Below are 18,248 nucleotides of genomic sequence, written 5' to 3' on the forward strand. Positions count from 1 at the left end.
AGGCCCCCCACAGTGATACGCAGCCTGCTGTGCCTTCCTCCTGGCTAGTCAGCACCTGGCTTACAAACCAGCAGTCCTACCCTGGCGTCAGGCCAGCCAGAGGGAAGCCCCGCCTACAGCAGCTGCAAACGGCAAAGCACAGAGGCTTACACCTGTGTGCTCGGCCCACTGGTTCTGGCAGTGGAGACAGGCACAGCAGCCAGGAAACAGGAAACAGGTCTTTCTTCCCCCCAGGCAGCAGTACCACTGCCCTGCGATCCCCGACATGGTTCCAGGGCCTGAGCAGCTCCAGAGAGTAGGACTTCTGGGCACTAGAGTGCACCACATACAAATAGGAAACATCAAAGGAACCTGATTCAAAGCAAAATCTCAACACCAGAAAAAGGGTCAAGGGAGTCAGAACTAATAAATCTTCCTGAAAGAGATTTCAAAATAAAAATCATAAACATACTCCTGGAAGTACAGAAAAATATTCAAGAACTAAGGAACAAACTTAGGATGGAGATCCAATTGTTGAGGAACACAATGGAGTGTATTAAAAGCAGATTAGGTACGGTGGAGGAGACAATAAATAAATTAGAAATTAGAGGAGAGGAATGCAAAGAAGCTGAGGCACAGAGAGAAAAAAGGATCTCTAGGAATTAAAGAATACTGAGAACTGTGTGACCAATCCAAACAGAACAATATTCATATTATAGGGGAACCAGAAGAAGAAGAAGAGAGATAAAGGGATAGAAAGTGTCTTTGAGGAAGTAATTGCTGAAAACTTCCTCAATCTGGGGAAGGAGATAGTCTCTCAGGCCATGGAGGTGCACAGATCTCCCAACACAAGGGACCCAAGGAGGACAACACCAAGACATATAATAATTAAAATGGCAAAGATCAAGGATAAGGACAGACTACTAAAAGCAGCCATAGAGAAATAAGATCACATACAGAGGAAAGCCCACCAGGCTATCATCAGACTTCTCAGCAGAAACCTTACAGGCTAGAAGGGAGTGGCATGATACATTTAATGCCATGAGGCAGAAGGGCCTCGAACCAAGAATACTTTATCTGGCAAGATTATCATTTAAATTTGAAGGAGGGATTAAACAATTTCCAGATAAGAAAAAGCTGAGAGAATTTACTTCCCACAAACCATCTCTACAGTGTATTTTGGAGGGACTGCTACAGATGGAAGTGTTCCTAAGGTTGAACAGCTGTCACCAGAGGTAATAAAAAGGGATAGGAAAAGATTACAAAATATGATACCTAATATATAAAGGATGGAAGAGGAAGAAAAGGAGGGGGAAAAAAAAAGAACCTTTAGATTGTGTTTGTAACAGCATACTAAATGAGTTAAGTTAGACTGTTAATAGTAAGGAAGTTACCCTTGAACCTTTCGTAACCACGAATCTAAAGCCTGCAATGGCAATAAGTACATACTTATCGATAATCACCCTAAATGTAAATGGACTGAATGCACCAATCAAAAGACAGAGAGTCACTGAATGGATTAAAAAACAAGACCCATCTATATGCTGCCTATAAGAAACTTACTTCAAACCCAAAGATATACACAGACTAAAAGTGAAGGGATGGAAAAAATCTTTCATGCAACTAATAGGGAGAAAAAAGCAGGTGTTGCAGTATTTGTATCAGACAAAATAGACTTTAAAACAAAGAAAGGCATGAGGCAAAGAAAGATATTACATAATGATAAAGGGGTCAATCCAACAAGAGGATATAACCACTATAAATATCTATGCACCCAACACAGGAGCACCTACATATGTGAAACAAATACTAACAGAATTAAAAGGGGAAATAGAATGCAATGCATTCATTCTAGGAGACTTTAACACTCCACTCACTTCAAAGGACAGATCAACCAGACTGAAAATAAGGAGGCAGAGGCACTGAACAACACATTAGAACAGATGGACCTAACAGACATCTATAGAACTCTCCACCCAAAAGCAGCAGGATACACATTCTTCTCAAGTGCACATGGAACATTTTCAAGAATAGATCATATACTAGGCCACAAAAAGAGCCTCAGTAAATTCAAAAAGATTGAAATTGTACCAACCAGCTTCTCAGACCAAAAAGGTAGGAAACTAGAAATAAATTACACAAAGAAAATGAAAAAGCCCACCAACACATGGAGGCTTAACAACATGCTCCTAAATAACCAATGGATCAATTACCAAATAAAAACAGAGATCAAACAATATACGGAGACAAATGACAACAATAATTCAACACCGCAAAATCTGTGGGACGCAGCAGAGGCCGTGCTAAGAGGGAAGTATATTGCAATTCAGGCCTACCTCAGGAAACAACAACAATCCCATATGAACAGTCTAAAGTCAAAATTAACGAAACCAGAAAAAGTGAGTGAACAAATGAGGCCCAAAGTCAGTAGAAGGAGGGACTTAATAAAGATTACAGCAGAAGTAAATAAAATTGAGAAGAATAAAACAATAGAAAGAATCAATGAAAGTAGGAGCTGGTTCTTCGAGAAAATAAACAAAATAGATAAACCCCTAGCCAGACTTATCAAGAAAAAAAGAGAGTCTACACACATAAACAGAATAAAAAATGAGAAAGGAAAAATCACTATGGACACCACAGAAATACAAAGAATTATTAGAGAATACTATGAAAAATTATATGCTGACAAACTGGGTAACCTAGAAGAAATGGACAACTTTCTAGAAAAATACAACCTTCCAAGGCTGACCCAGAAAGAAAGAAAATCTGAACAGATCAATTACTAGCAATGAAATTCAACTGATAATAAAAAAACTACCTAAGAACAAAACTCCTGTACCAGATGGCTTCACCACTGAACTTTATCACACATTTAGTGAAGACCTAATACCCATTCTCCTTAAAGTTTTCCAAAAAGTAGAAGAGGAGGGAATACTTCCAAACTCAATCTATGAGTCCAGCATCACCGTAATACCAAAATCAGGCAAAGACACCACAAAAAAAGAAAATTACCAATATCCCTGATGAGCATAGATGCAAAAATACTCAACAAAATATTAGCAAACCAAATTAAAAAATACATGAAAAAAATCATCCATCATGATCAAGTAGGATTTATTCCAGGGATGCAAGGATGGTACAACATTCGAAAATCCATCAACATCATCCACCACATCAACAAAAAAAAGGACAAAAAGCACATGATCATTTCCATAGATGCTGAAAAAGCATTTGACAAAATTCAACATCCATTCATGATAAAAAGTCTCAACAAAACGGGTATAGAGGGCAAGTACCTCAACATAAGAAAGACCATATATGACAAACCCACAGCCAACATCATACTTAACAGTGAGAAGCTGAAAGCTTTTCCTTTAAGATCAGGAACAAGACAAGGATGCCCACTCTCTCCCCTTTTTTTCAACATAGTTTGGGAGGTCCTTGCCACGCAATCAGACAACACAAAGAAATAAAAGGCATTCAGATTGGTAAAGAAGAAATTAAACTGTCACTGTTTGCAGATGACATGATATTGTACATAAAAAACCCTAGATAATCCACTCCAAAACTACTAGATCTAATATCTGAATTCAGCAACGTTGCAGGATACAAAATTAATACACAGAAATCTGTGGCATTCCTATACACTAATGCTGAACTAGCAGAAAGAGAAATCAGGAAAACAATTCCATTCACAATTGCATCAAAAAGAATAAAATACCTAGGAATAAACCTAATAAAGGAAATGAAAGACCTATATTCTGAAAAGTACAAGACACTCATGAGAAAAATTAAAGAAGATACCAATAAATGGAAACACATCCTGTGCTCATGGATAGGAAGAATTGATAGTGTCAAAATGGCCATCCTGCCTAAAGCAGTCTGTAGATTCAATGCTATCCCTATCAAAATACCAACAGCATTCTTCAATGAACTACAGCAAATAGTTCTAAAATTCATATGGAACCACAAAAGACCCCAAATAGCCAAAGCAATCCTGAGAAGGAAGAATAAAGCAGGGGGAATTATGCTCCCTGACTTCAAGCTCTACTACAAAGCCACAGTAATCAAGACAGTTTGGTACTGGCACAAGAAGAGACCCACAGACCAATGAACAGACTAGAAAGCCCAGATATAAATCCAAACATATATGGTCAATTAGTATACAATAAAGGAGCCATGTACATGCAATCGGGAAATGACAGCCTTTTCAACAACTGGTGTTGGCAAAACTGGACAGCTACATGCAAGAGAATGAAACTGAATTATTGTCTAATCCCATACACAAAAGTAAACTTGAAATGGATCAGACCTGAATGTAAGTCATGAAACCATAAAACTCTTAGAAGACAACATAGGCAAAAATCTCCTGAATATAAACATGAGCAACTTTTTTCTGAATGCGTCTCCTCAAGCAAGGGAAGCAAAATAAAAAATGAACACATCAAGCTAAAAAGCTTCTGTACAGCAAAGGACACCATCAGCAGAACAAAAAGGCATCCTACAGTATGGGAGAATATATTTGTAAATGACATATCCGACAAGGGATTAACATCCAAAATATATAAAGAACTCACATGCCTCAACACCCAAAAAGCAAATAACCCGGTTAAGAAATGGGCAGAGGATATGCACAGATACTTCTCCAAAGAAGAAATTCGGATGGCCAACAGGCACATGAAAAGATGTTCCACATCACTAATCATCAGGGAAATGCAAATAAAAATCACAATGAGCTATCACCTCACAGCAGTTAGGATGGCCAGCATTGAAAAGACTAAGACCAACAAATACTGGCAAGGATGGGTAGAAAGGAGAAGCCTACAGTGCTGGTGGGAATGTAAACTAGTTCAACCATTGTGGAAAGCAATATGGAGGTTCCTCAGAAAACTAAAAATAGAAATACCATTTGACCTGGGAATTCCTTTCCTAGGAATTCACCCAAAGAATATAATTTCTCAGATTCAAAAAAACATATGCACCCCTATGTTTATTGCAGCACTATTTACAATAGCCAAGATATGAAAGCAACCTAAGTGCCCATCAGTAGATGAATGGATAAAGAAGAGGTGGTACATATACACAATGGAATACTATTCAGCCATAAGAAAGAACCAAATCTTACCATTTGCAAGAACATGGGTGGAGCTGGAGGATATTATGCTCAGTGAAATAAGCCTTGCCAAGAAAGACAAGTATCAAATGATTTCCCTCATTTGTGGAGTATAACAATGAAGCAAAACTGAAGGAACAAAACAGCAACAGACTCACAGACTCCAAGAAGGGAGTAGCAGTTACCAAAGGGGAGGGGGCGGGGAGGGAGGGAAAAGGGGAATGAGAGGTATTATGATTGGCACACATGGTGTGTGGGGGATCATGGGGAAGACAGTGTAGCACAGAAAAGGCAAATAGTGACTCCCTGGCTTCTTACTATACTGTTGGGCAGTGACTGCATTGGGGTATGGGTGGGGACACGATAGATAACATGGGTGAATGTAGTAACCGCATTGATTTTTCATGTGAAACCTTCATAGGAGTGTGTATCAATAATACCTTAATAAAAAATAAAAAATAAAAGTAAGTAAGTAAATAAATAAATAAAACAAATGTCCCAAACTTTAGTGCCTGCAAGAGCCAGGCATGTACCAGGATGGTTGCTCAGGCCAGGCAGGTCTAAAAGGCGCTGGCTCCAGGATGAGGGGCAGCCACTGCACAGCCCAGCGAATGGCTGTCATGCAGGAATGTGGGCTCAATCCCGCATTCTGTGGGAATCCAGAATTCTTTGTGAAACCTTCCAATTTTTAAACATTGATGATTGATTAAAAAAATATGAAAACCTATACAAGCCCAACAAACCACATCTGTGGGCCATATTTAGCCTGGAGGCCACCAGCTTATAACCTTTCTTTAAAGGTCTCCTCTGGGCTCATCTGCTGAGGACCAGCAGAACTTCCTCCCCGGGGAGGGGATTAAGTTGGTTTTGAAGGCTGGTTTTTATGAGCCCCTTTGCCTTGCAGGACTTCTCCAGATAGGTTATGTCACCGACAGAGTCTGCCCTGAAGCTCCCCGTGGCCCGGAGACTATGGACAAGAGGAATGGTCTGATGGCTAGCGTGTTGGTCACCTCCCCCACTCCGCAGGTACAGAGACTGCAAGGATTGGGACCGTGGAGGGGCAGGGCGGGGGGCTCCTTTCAGCTGACCCAGGCCCAGCTGGGACAGTCCTGGACAGCAAGGCTGCAGGACTCCATGAATGCCAGCATTCTGAGCACTCCTGAGGCTCTTGGCCATGCCAAGCATGAGCTTTGGGAGGTGTTCAGCCCTGAGGATCAGTGTGTTTTCTGACGTTGTTATCTTAAAAAAAAAAAAACAAATACCTGCCCCGTCCAGTTGTAGCAAGTGCCGCATTCCATTTTGGTGTCAAGAAGGGATCAGACCTTTCCCAAGAAAAGCCGCTGCTTATTAAGTAAGTCACACATTCCAGAATGAAGTCAGACAGAAGTGATTCCAACTGGCCCTGGGCTCTTATTTACCTTGCTCAGTAGGAGATGGCTCTAAGGACTGGTGGTCTGAGAGTGGCCTGGGGGTTTGGGAGTTTGCTCTCCAGGTTCTGTAATGGAAAAGAGGCATGCAGGAGGAGTGGGTGTCATCTGAGACCCCGGGGTGCCACCATGTTGAATGCGTAATGCCTGGCTCCTGCAACAGCTGGCAAGGGAGCGCTCAGCATTCTGAGCTCACAAGGCCCTCGTAGTCTGGCTGGCCTTTTGAAACGATCCTGTGTAATCTGCTAGAAATTCACAGCAACCAATTCATTTATATAAACCTTTCAAAAAAAATTCCTTATTTTGATCTCTGGTTCTGAAAGCAGACTTGTGGGTACCTTTTACAATTCCCCGATGGCACAAATGTAGGTTTAAATAATGTTACTGCACCATCATCACCACCCCCACCACCACTCTACCACCACCAATTAATGTATCTGGGGCAAATTTTCATTAAATAAGGCCACTTCTATGAGCATGTGTGTTTGGGGCAGAAGCAATGGGGTGTTACAGGAAAAGTTATAAAACCTGAAATCCCAGGAATGGACTCTGATAACTAGAGGAATCGGACTTTATTCACATTTACAATTTGTACTCCATTTAGAGTAAAACTTCTTTCATTTCTCGTCTGTGTGTGTATATATGCTTGTATATATATACATCTGTGCACACATTTGCACATATATATTCTGTATATATTTATACATATGTATATATATACACATATGTACATATAGTGTATCTGGAACATGGTAAGTGCTCGATAAATATCTGTTGAATGAATGAATGAATAAATACACGTATAATGGAGGTGCTCTGTATGCTTTGGGGACTGGGTGACACATTTATACACGTAGACACCCATAATGTAGTGCTTACTCTGTGCCAGGCCCATTTTTGCACATTCCTCAGACATCATCTCCCTTAATCCTCACAGTAACCCTATCAGGTATGTCCTGTTGCTTCACCTGGAACCTGGAGGTGAGGAAACTGACAGGGTGGAGGGAATAAATTGACTTAAGCCACACAGCTGGTCAGTTATGGGTGGAGATTCCAAGCCAGGCCTTGGTGACTGTCAGCCAGTGGTGCGGATCATGATGACACTACACTGTCTTGAAGAAAACCAGCCCCGTCACCCCATCCCATCTGCTTTCTGGAAGTGCAGAGTGATTTATAGGCAATCGTCTGTTCAGCGTCTCTGAATAAGACTGTGGAGCAGAGTAGACTGTCAGTTTAGAGGCATTCAGGATCAGTCTTTTAACACAGATCCTCCTCAGGGGAGATTGTCCCATCACCTATAGGACTTTAAAAATACTCATGCCTGAGCCTGCCAGGCCACCCTTGAATGGGCATCTCCTTTGGAGGGGCATGCTGCCAGTTGCTTTGTAGAACTTCACTGTGTATAACCCAAACACAACCTGGGAGTAGGTTCTGGTAGTGCCATTTCACAGGTGATAACTGAGATTCAGTTCAAGGAACAGCTTACCTGAGGTCAGACAGCAGTGTGTGGGGCTGGCACTTTCACCAGGCCTGTCTGGCTTTAGAGCCGCTCACACTGCACACACCACTTCTAAGCCCGTTTCAGAGCTTTGGTGTAACAGCCTCATTTGTAAAGCCTTCAGATGACATGGGCCTACTGGAATCTGCAGGTTCAAGTTTCCACTCCTCCTTTTAACCTCACGTTTTCAGTTGTTGACTATTAATTGCCCTCACTGGCCTAAAAACACTCTAGTTTCCAGTAAGATTGCAAAGTTTTTCCAGATAGAGCCATTTTGGAAAGAGTGAAATAAGAAGAATTAATAAAAGCATATTCTCTAAGTCCCAGTCCAAGATGTTGAGGTTAATGGAAACCACAAAATCCCCCTTCATGGGTTGAAACAAGTAAAACCATTTATGAATGGGGTGCAATTTTTGGGTGGTAAGCTCAACTGGTTCCCCAAAGTAGAATCTGATGAAATTAAAATAAAAAAGAAGGTGTTTTCAGCATTCTGGGAGCATCACAGTGTTGGGTTTCATGAAACTGGCCACACTGGGGGTTTTAACCTGCTCTTTTGTGGGCTACCTTTTTTCTTACATGTAGGACTCATACGTTCTTCTTAACAAGGGACTCTGCTAAATACAGTTTTCTCCAAAGCCAACTGGTTACCTCTCACCTCCTCAGCTAATAGGCTTTGTATTTCAACTGGTCCATACATGAAATTTCCTGCCATGACTTCAAGTAGAAAAAAAGGTGAAACTAGGTAATGTTTGCAAGATGTAACAAAACAGATGATCTCCTCAGGCCTCCGGAGGTGTGAAGGCCTGTTCTCCCTGAAGGAAGCTGGGCTTATCTTTCCAGCCACCTCTACACAGCCAGTTGGAAGCAGTTGAGAGTAGTGCGTGAGGGCATGCGCTCTGGGGTCAGGTAGCTGCAGAACTAGGTTCACCTGTGGGCTCTAGTTTCCTAGCTGAGATACCCTGGGGAAGTAACATCGCCTCTCCTTCCTGCTGAGTAAAGGGGGAATAATGATAGTGCGCGCTCAGAGAGTTCCTGTGAGGATTAAATGAGGTCATACATATGAAGTGCTTCACAGCGAGCCTGGGGTAGCGCCAAGCGCCAGCAGCAGAAGCTGTGCCTTTGTACACTGTCGCTCTTGCGGCCTCGTGTCGGAGATTTGGGAGTCAGCGGTTCTGGAGGCCGCAGACTGCTCAGGCGGCGCCGTGTCTCCCGTCCCTCCCTAGGGCAGCAGCAGCTCAGACTCTCTGGAGGGCCAGAGCTGCGACTATGCCAGCAAGAGCTACGACGCCGTTGTCTTCGACGTCTTGAAAGTGACTCCCGAGGAATTTGCTGTAAGTAACAGAGCTGAGGGGGTGGCTGGGCACCACACGGGCACTAGAGAGGGTGACGCTCAGGGCTTTTTGCTCAGGTTAGTAACCCCCATATACCCAACGGTAGGGGATTGTTGAATAAAGTATTCTTTATGCAAAACCATGCACATTAAAAAGGATACCGTCAATTTAGAAATGAACCACCTTGAATAGTAAGTGAAAGGAGCAGTTTCTAGCACAATTTATGGAGAATAATGCCGTTTTCTAAAGAGCATGTACAGCACACACATATTTACATTAAAAAGTCTAGATTTGATGTTTACATATCCATAAATACCTGGATATATGCAACTAAACATACTGTTTACTGGTTGTAGTTTCTGGTTGTAGGATTCTAGGTAATTGGAGTTTAATGTTTTTGTACTTCCTGTGTTTTTACAATGACTATTTTCTACAAAGATAATTTTACTTGGGCAATTTTTGTAATCACACCTTTTAATTAATTAATTTATTTATTATTTTAGATAATTATTTTTTTATTGAAGGGTAGTTGACACACGGTATTACATTACATTAGTTTCAGGTGTACAACATAGTGATTCAACATTTATATACATGACAATTCTAGGTACCAGCTATCACCATACCAAGCTGTTACAATATCTTGACTATATTCATTACATCCCGGTTACTTATTATTTTACCATTGGAAGTGTGTACTTTTTTTTTTTTTTTTTTTTTTTGTGAGGGCATCTCTCATATTTATTGATCAAATGGTTGTTAACAACAATAAAATTCTGTATAGAGGAGTCAGTGCTCAATGCACAATCATTAATCCACCCCAAGCCTAATTTTCATCAGTCTCCAATCTTCTGAGGCATAACAAACAAGTTCTTACATGGAGAACAAATTCTTACATAATGAATAAGTTACATAGTGAACAGTACAAGGGCAGTCATCACAGAAACCTTCGGTTTTGCTCATGCATTATGAACTATAAACAGTCAGTTCAAATATGAATACTCATTTGATTTTTATACTTGATTTATATGTGGATATGACATTTTTCTCTTTATTATTATTATTTTTAATAAAATGCTGAAGTGGTAGGTAGATACAAGATAAAGGTAGAAAACCTAGTTTAGTGTTGTAAGAGAGCAAATGTAGATGATCAAGTGTGTGCCTATAGACTATGTGTTAATCCAAGCTAGACAAGGGCAATAAAACATCCACGGATGCAGAAGATTTCTCTCAGAATGGGGGGGTGAGATTCTAAGCCTCGCCTCTGTTGATCCCCAATTTCTCACCTGATGGCCCCCCTGCGACTGTGCCTGTCTTAGGTTGTTCCTCCCTTGAGGAATCTTACCCGTCTCTGGCTAACCAGTCATCTTCCGGGGCCATACAGGGAAATGTAAAGCTGGTAAGTGAGAGAGAAGCCTTATTGTTTGAAATGGTTAGCTTTTTACTTCTTTGCATATTTATGCCCTGTAGCTTCTATGCCCAGCATTTGTCTTGAGGTATCTTTACCACTTGGAAGAATTATGATACTCGGTAAATTCGATATGAGGCACGAATTCTATTTAAGGGTTGTAATTAGGAAGGAAGAAGAAAAGCTATAGAAGTAGCAGGCGGAAGAAAACATGGGAAGATGGATTATTTCTTTGACATATCTTCTTGTAGAGTAACTTCAGCATGTATAGTTTTTAAACTACTAAGTAAATTGTGCACACACATTAACATAATAGGAGTACAGTTACGTAACCAAAGCATACCTGTAATTACCAGCCATCTCCAGTGAAACCAAGAAAACCAGTTAGGCACCTTAGGCATTTGTGAAAACTTATATATGATATGGTGGATATTGTCCAACTGAACTTGAACAGTCTGAGAGAAATCAGACAAATTAAAACAACCCATTCCTGGGGACTGTTCACATCCCATATGTTCTTTTAACAGTAAATAGTCTGTAGTTGTAAGATTTTGGAGCGCTACAATTTGCACTTCTCCTAATTCTTGGCTGAGTTCCAACAGTATAGGTCCAGTCAAATTTGTTGTTTTACTGTATGCACAGGTCAGCTTAGATATCTCCTTCATTCCCATGGCAAGTCCAGGAGCTGGTGGGATGAGTGCATCTACAGCTGTAGCAGTGCGTGGATCTTTGTTGGGGTTTTTTGGTGATCATCTTCTGGCATGAGTCTTCCAGAGAGTGCTGATGTTGGAAGTTCTTTTTCATATCGTATCTTAGTTCATTTTCGGGGTAGCCCAATTAGGCTTTGATCCTCTGTATAAACACAAACAGACCCTTTGCCTATACTTTTATATGCCCTTTATACTCTTGTGTAGAACTCATTGGAGGTTACCACACAGGAACTGCTTTTTTTTTTAATCATTAATCTACACTTACATGACGAATACTTTGTTTACTAGGCTCTCCCCTATACCAGGTCTCCCCTATAAACCCCTTTACAGTCACTGTCCATCAGCATAGCAAAATGTTGTAGAATCACTACTTGCCTTCTCTGTGTTGTACAGCCCTCCCTTTTCTCCTACCCCCCCATGCATGCTAATCTTAATACCCCCCTACTTCTCCCCCCCTTATCCCTCCCTACCCACCCATCCTCCCCAGTCCCTTTCCCTTTGGTACCTGTTAGTCCATTGTTGAGTTCTGTGATTCTGCTGCTGTTTTGTTCCTTCAGTTTTTCCTTTGTTCTTATATTCCACAGATAAGTGAAATCATTTGGTATTTCTCTTTCTCCGCTTGGCTTGTTTCACTGAGCATAATACCCTCCAGCTCCATCCATGTTGCTGCAAATGGTTGGATTTGCCCTTTTCTTATGGCTGAGTAGTATTCCATTGTGTATATGTACCACATCTTCTTTATCCATTCATCTACTGATGGACATTTAGGTTGCTTCCAATTCTTGGCTATTGTAAATAGTGCTGCGATAAACATAGGGGTGCATTGGTCTTTCTCATACTTGATTGCTGCATTCTTAGGGTAAATTCCTAGGAGTGCAATTCCTGGGTCAAATGGTAAGTCTGTTTTGAGCATTTTGATGTACCTCCATACTGCTTTCCACAATGGTTGAACTAATTTACATTCCCACCAGCAGTGTAGGAGGGTTCCCCTTTCTCCACAGCCTTGCCAACATTTGTTGTTGTTTGTCTTTTGGATGGTGGCGATCCTTACTGGTGTGAGGTGATACCTCATTGTAGTTTTAATTTGCATTTCTCTGATAATTAGCGATGTGGAGCATCTTTTCATGTGTCTGTTGGCCATCTGTATTTCTTTTTTGGAGAACTGTCTGTTCAGTTCCTCTCCCCATTTTTTAATTGGGTTATTTGTTTTTTGTTTGTTGAGGCATGTGAGCTCTTTATATATTCTAGACATTAAGCCTTTATCAGATCTGTCATTTTCAAATATATTCTCCCATACTGTAGGGTTCCTTTTTGTTCTATTGATGGTGTCTTTTGCTGTACAGAAGCTTTTCAGCTTAATGTAGTCCCACTTGTTCATTTTTGCTGTTGTTTTCCTTGCCCGGGGAGATATGTTCAAGAAGAGGTCACTCATGTTTATGTCTAAGAGGTTTTTGCCTATGTTTTCTTCCAAGAGTTTAATGGTTTCATGACTTACATTCAGGTCTTTGATCCATGTTGAGTTTACTTTTGTATATGGGGTTAGACAATGGTCTAGTTTCATTCTCCTACATGTAGCTGTCCAGTTTTGCCAGCACCACCTGTTGAAGAGACTGTCATTTCGCCATTGTATGTCCATGGCTCCTTTATCAAATATTAATTGACCATATATATCTGGGTTAATGTCTGGATTTTCTAGTCTGTTCCATTGGTCTGTGGCTCTGCTCTTGTGCCAGTACCAAATTGTCTTGATTACTATGGCTTTATAGTAGAGCTTGAAGTTGGGGAGTGAGATCCCCCCTACTTTATTCTTCTTTTTCAGGATTGCTTTGGCTATTCGGGGTCTTTGGTGTTTCCATATGCATTTTTGAATTATTTGTTCCAGTTCATTGAAGAATGTTGCTGGTAGTTTCATAGGGATTGCATCAAATCTGTATATTGCTTTGGGCAGGATGGCCATTTTGACGATATTAATTCTTCCTAGCCACGAGCATGGGATGAGTTTCCATCTGTTAGTGTCCCCTTTAATTTCTCTTAAGAGTGACTTGTAGTTTTCAGAGTATAAGTCTTTCACTTCCTTGGTTAGGTTTATTCCTAGGTATTTTATTTTTTTTGATGCAATTGTGAATGGAGTTGTTTTCCTGATTTCTCTTTCTGTTGGTTCATTGTTAGTGTATAGGAAAGCCACAGATTTCTGTGTGTTGATTTTGTATCCTGCAACTTTGCTGTATTCCGATATCAGTTCTAGTAGTTTTGGGGTGGAGTCTTTAGGGTTTTTTATGTACAGTATCATGTCATTTGCAAATAGTGACAGTTTAACTTCTTCTTTACCAATCTGGATTCCTTGTATTTCTTTGTTTTGTCTGATTGCCGTGGCTAGGACCTCCAGTACTATGTTAAATAACAGTGGAGAGAGTGGGCATCCCTGTCTAGTTCCCGATCTCAGAGGAAATGCTTTCAGCTTCTCGCTGTTCAATATAATGTTGGCTGTGGGTTTATCATAGATGGCCTTTATTATGTTGAGGTACTTGCCCTCTATTCCCATTTTGCTGAGAGTTTTTATCATGAATGGATGTTGAACTTTGTCAAATGCTTTTTCAGCATCTATGGAGATGATCATGTGGTTTTTGTCTTTCTTTTTGTTGATGTGGTGGATGATGTTGATGGACTTTCGAATGTTGTACCATCCTTGCATCCCTGGGATGAATCCCACTTGGTCATGGTGTATGATCCTTTTGATGTATTTTTGAATTCGGTTTGCTGATATTTTGTTGAGTATTTTTGCATCTACGTTCATCAGGGATATTGGTCTGTAGTTTTCTTTTTTGGTGGGGTCTTTGCCTGGTTTTGGTATTAGGGTGATGTTAGCTTCATAGAATGAGTTTGGGAGTATCCCCTCCTCCTCTATTTTTTTGGAAAACTCTAAGGAGAATGGGTATTATGTCTTCCCTGTATGTCTGACAAAATTCCAAGGTAAATCCATCTGGCCCGGGGGTTTTGTTCTTTGGTAGTTTTTTGATTACCTCTTCAATTTCGTTGCTGGTAATTGGTCTGTTTAGATTTTCTGTTTCTTTCTGGATCAATCGTGGAAGGTTGTATTTTTCTAGGAAGTTGTCCATTTCTCCTAGGTTTCCCAGCTTGTTAGCATATAGGTTTTCATAGTATTCTCTAATAATTCTTTGTATTTCTGTGGGGTCCGTCGTGATTTTTCCTTTCTCGTATCTAATACTGTTGATTTATGTTGACTCTCTTTTCTTCTTAATAAGTCTGGCTAGAGGCTTATCTATTTTGTTTATTTTCTCGAAGAACCAGCCTTGGTTTCACTGATTTTTGCTATTGTTTTATTCTTCTCAATTTAATTTTTTCTTCTCTTATCTTTATAATGTCCCTCCTTCTGCTGACCTTAGGCCTCATTTGTTCTTCTTTTTCCAATTTCGATAATTGTGACTTTAGATCATTCATTTGGAATTGTTCTCCCTTTTTAAAATATGCTTGGGTTGCTATATACTTTCCTCTTAAGACTGCTTTTGCTGTGTCCCACAGAAGTTGGGGCTTAGTGTTGTTGTTGTCATTTGTTTCCATATATTGCTGGATCTCCATTTTAATTTGGTCATTGATCCATTGATTATTTAGGAGCGTGTTGTTAAGCCTCCATGTGTTTGTGAGCGTCTTTGCTTTATTTGTACAGTTTATTTCTAGTTTTATGCCTTTGTGGTCTGAAAAGTTGGTTGGTAGGATTTCAATCTTTTGGAATTTTCTGAGGCTCTTTTTGTGGCCTAGTATGTGGTCTATTCTGGAGAATGTTCCATGTGCACTTGAGAAGAATGTATATCCTGTTGCTTTTGGATGTAGAGTTCTATAGATGTCTATTAGGTCCATCTGCTCTACTGTGTTGTTCAGTGCTTCCGTGTCCTTACTTATTTTCTGCCCAGTGGATCTATCCTTTGGGGTGAGTGGTGTGTTGAAGTCTCCTAGAATGAATGCATTGCAGTCTATTTCCCCCTTTAGTTCTGTTAGTATTTGTTTCACATATGCTGGTGCTCCTGTGTTGGGTGCATATATATTTAGAATGGTTATATCTTCTTGTTGGACTGAGCCCTTTATCATTATGTAGTGTCCTTCTTTATCTCTTGTTACTTTCTTTGTTTTGAAGTCTATTTTGTCTGATATTAGTACTGCAACCCCTGCTTTCTTCTCGCTGTTGTTTGCTTGAAATATGTTTTTCCATCCCTTGACTTTTAGTCTGTACATGTCTTTGGGTTTGAGTTGAGTTTCTTGTAAGCAGCATATAGATGGATCCTGCTTTTTTATCCATTCTATTACTCTATGTCTTTTGATTGGTGCATTCAGCCCATTAACATTTAGGGTGACTATTGAAAGATATGTACTTATTGCCATTGCAGGCTTTAAATTTGTGGTTACCAAAGGTTCAAGGTTAGCCTCTTTAGTATCTTACTGCCTAACTTAGCTCACTTATTGAGCTGTTATATACACTGTCTGGAGATTCTTTTCTTCTCTCCCTTCTTATTCCTCCTCCTCGATTCTTCATATGTTGGGTGTTTTGTGCTGTGCTCTTTCTAGGAGTGCTCCCATCTAGAGCAGTCCCTGTAAGATGTTCTGTAGAGGTGGTTTGTGGGAAGCAAATTCCCTCAGCTTTTGTTTGTCTGGGAATTGTTTAATCCCACCGTCATATTTGAATGATAGTCGTGCTGGATACAGTATCCTTGGTTCAAGGCCCTTCTGTTTCATTGTATTAAATATATCATTGCCATTCTCTTCTGGCCTGTAGGGTTTCTGTCGAGAAGTCTGATGTTAGCCTGATGGGTTTTCCTTTATAGGTGACCTTTTTCTCTCTAGCTGCCTTTAGAACTCTGTCCTTGTCCTTGATCTTTGCCATTTTAATTATTATGTGTCTTGGTGTTGTCCTCCTTGGATCCTTTCTGTTGGGGGTTCTGTGTATTTCCGTGGTCTGTTCGATTATTTCCTCCCCCAGTTTGGGGAAGTTTTCAGCAATTATTTCTTCTAAGATACTTTCCATCTCTTTTCCTCTCTCTTCTTCTTCTGGAACCCCTATAATACGGATATTGTTCCTTTTGGATTGGTCACACAGTTCTCTTAACATTGTTTCATTCCTGGAGATCCTTTTGTCTCTCTCTATGTCAGCTTCTATGCGTTCCTGTTCTCTGATTTCAATTCCATCAATGGCCTCTTGCATTCTATCCATTCTGCTTATAAACCCTTCCAGAGTTTGTTTCATTTCTGCGATCTCCTTTCTGGCATCTGTGATCTCCTTCCGGACTTCATCCCATTTTTCTTGCGTGTTTCTCTGCATCTCTGTCAGCATGTTTATGATTCTTATTTTGAATTCTTTGTCAGGAAGACTGGTTAGGTCTGTCTCCTTCTCTGGTGTTGTCTCTGTGATCTTTGTCTGCCTGTAGCTTTGCCTTTTCATGGTGATAGGAATAGTCTGCAGAGCTGGGACGAGTGACGGCTGGAAGGACTTCCTTTCTTGTTGGTTTGTGGCCCTCCTCTCCTGGGAGAACAGCGGCCTCTAGTGGCTTGTGCTGGGCAGCTGCGCGCAGACAGGGCTTCTGCTTCCTGCCCGGCTGCTATGGAGTTAATCTCCGCTGTTGCTGTGGGCGTGGCCTGGCTCGGGCCTCTGCTCCAAAGTGGTGGAGTCGCGTTGGAGGGGGAGCAGCCTGGAGGCTATTTTTCTCCGTAAGGGGCCTCCCTGCTCCCTGCAGCCCAGGGGTTAGGGTGCCCAGAGATCCCCGGATTCCCTACCTCTGGATTAAGTGTCCCACCCTGCCCCTTTAAGACTTCCAAAAAGCACCCGCCAAAACAAAACAACGACCACAAAAAAAAAAAAAAAAAAAAAATTTAAATTAAAAAAAAAAAAGTGGCCGCTCTTTTTTCTTTATTCTCCGGCGCCAGCCTCAGGCATCTGCTCACCGGTCTTGCTGCCCTGTTTCCCTAGTATTGGGGGCCCTATCCCTTTAAGACTTCCAAAAAGCGCTCGCCAAAACAAAACAGCAAAACAAAAACAAAAACAAAAACAAAAAAAAATGGTCGTGTGTTTTTCTGGTGTCCTCTGGTGCCAGGCCACCGGTGCCCGCTCACTGTTCTTGCTGCCCTGTTTCCCTAGCATCCAGGGCCCCCTGGGCACGTACTGTGTCTGCACTCTGGCCCGGATGGCGGGGGCTGGGTGTTCGGCAGTCCTGGGCTCCGTCTCCCTCCCGCTCTGCCTATTCTTCTCCCGCTGGGAGCTGGGGGGAGGGGCGCTCGGCTCCCGTGGGGCTGGGGCTTGTATCTTACCCCCTTCGCAAGGCGCTGGGTTCTCTCAGGTGCGGATGTGGTCTGGATATTGTCCTATGTCCTCTGGTCTTTATTCTAGGAAGAGTTGTCTTTGTTATATTTTCATAGATATATGTGGTTTTGGGAGGAGATTTCTGCTGCTCTACTCACGCCGCCATCTTCCGCCCCTCCCGTAATCACACCTTTTTAAAAAGTTGTTTTCTCTTTAGTCAGCATGTTGCTGCGGGTCTGGCTGAGGACTGTTTCCCATGGTGGAGCCCAGCTGGCTCCACATCCAGCCATGACTCAGTTTCTTCCCTTTGCACTTGGAGGCTGGAGGGAGTGTGCTGGCTCTGTAGTGACCTTGAGCCTGGATGCAGGCACTGTCCCAGATTGTATTTCTCCGTAGAACATGGAAGCATTTCCCATCAGGCCCCCTTCTTCTCTGGCCCCCTTGCTGTAACAGGTTTTGTGCCCTCCAGGGCGCCTCC

The 18,248-nt window shown here is 41.4% G+C and overlaps 1 protein-coding gene across 16 annotated transcripts in view; it reads left to right on the forward strand.

Moving 5' to 3' along the window:
- Positions 1-18,248, forward strand: part of RALGPS1 (Ral GEF with PH domain and SH3 binding motif 1) — a 286,396-nt gene that overhangs the window by 38,460 nt on the left and 229,688 nt on the right. For all 16 annotated transcript variants that reach the window (XM_057499045.1, XM_057499050.1, XM_057499046.1 and 13 more), the window contains 2 exons: positions 5,997-6,118; positions 9,241-9,348. In XM_057499045.1, the coding sequence (XP_057355028.1) occupies positions 6,062-6,118; positions 9,241-9,348 (165 nt within the window). In that variant the 5' untranslated portion in view covers positions 5,997-6,061. The remainder of the gene's footprint in view (positions 1-5,996; positions 6,119-9,240; positions 9,349-18,248) is intronic.

This window comes from Manis pentadactyla, chromosome 3 (assembly GCF_030020395.1).
Source record: "Manis pentadactyla isolate mManPen7 chromosome 3, mManPen7.hap1, whole genome shotgun sequence".
Classification (NCBI taxonomy): domain Eukaryota; kingdom Metazoa; phylum Chordata; class Mammalia; order Pholidota; family Manidae; genus Manis; species Manis pentadactyla.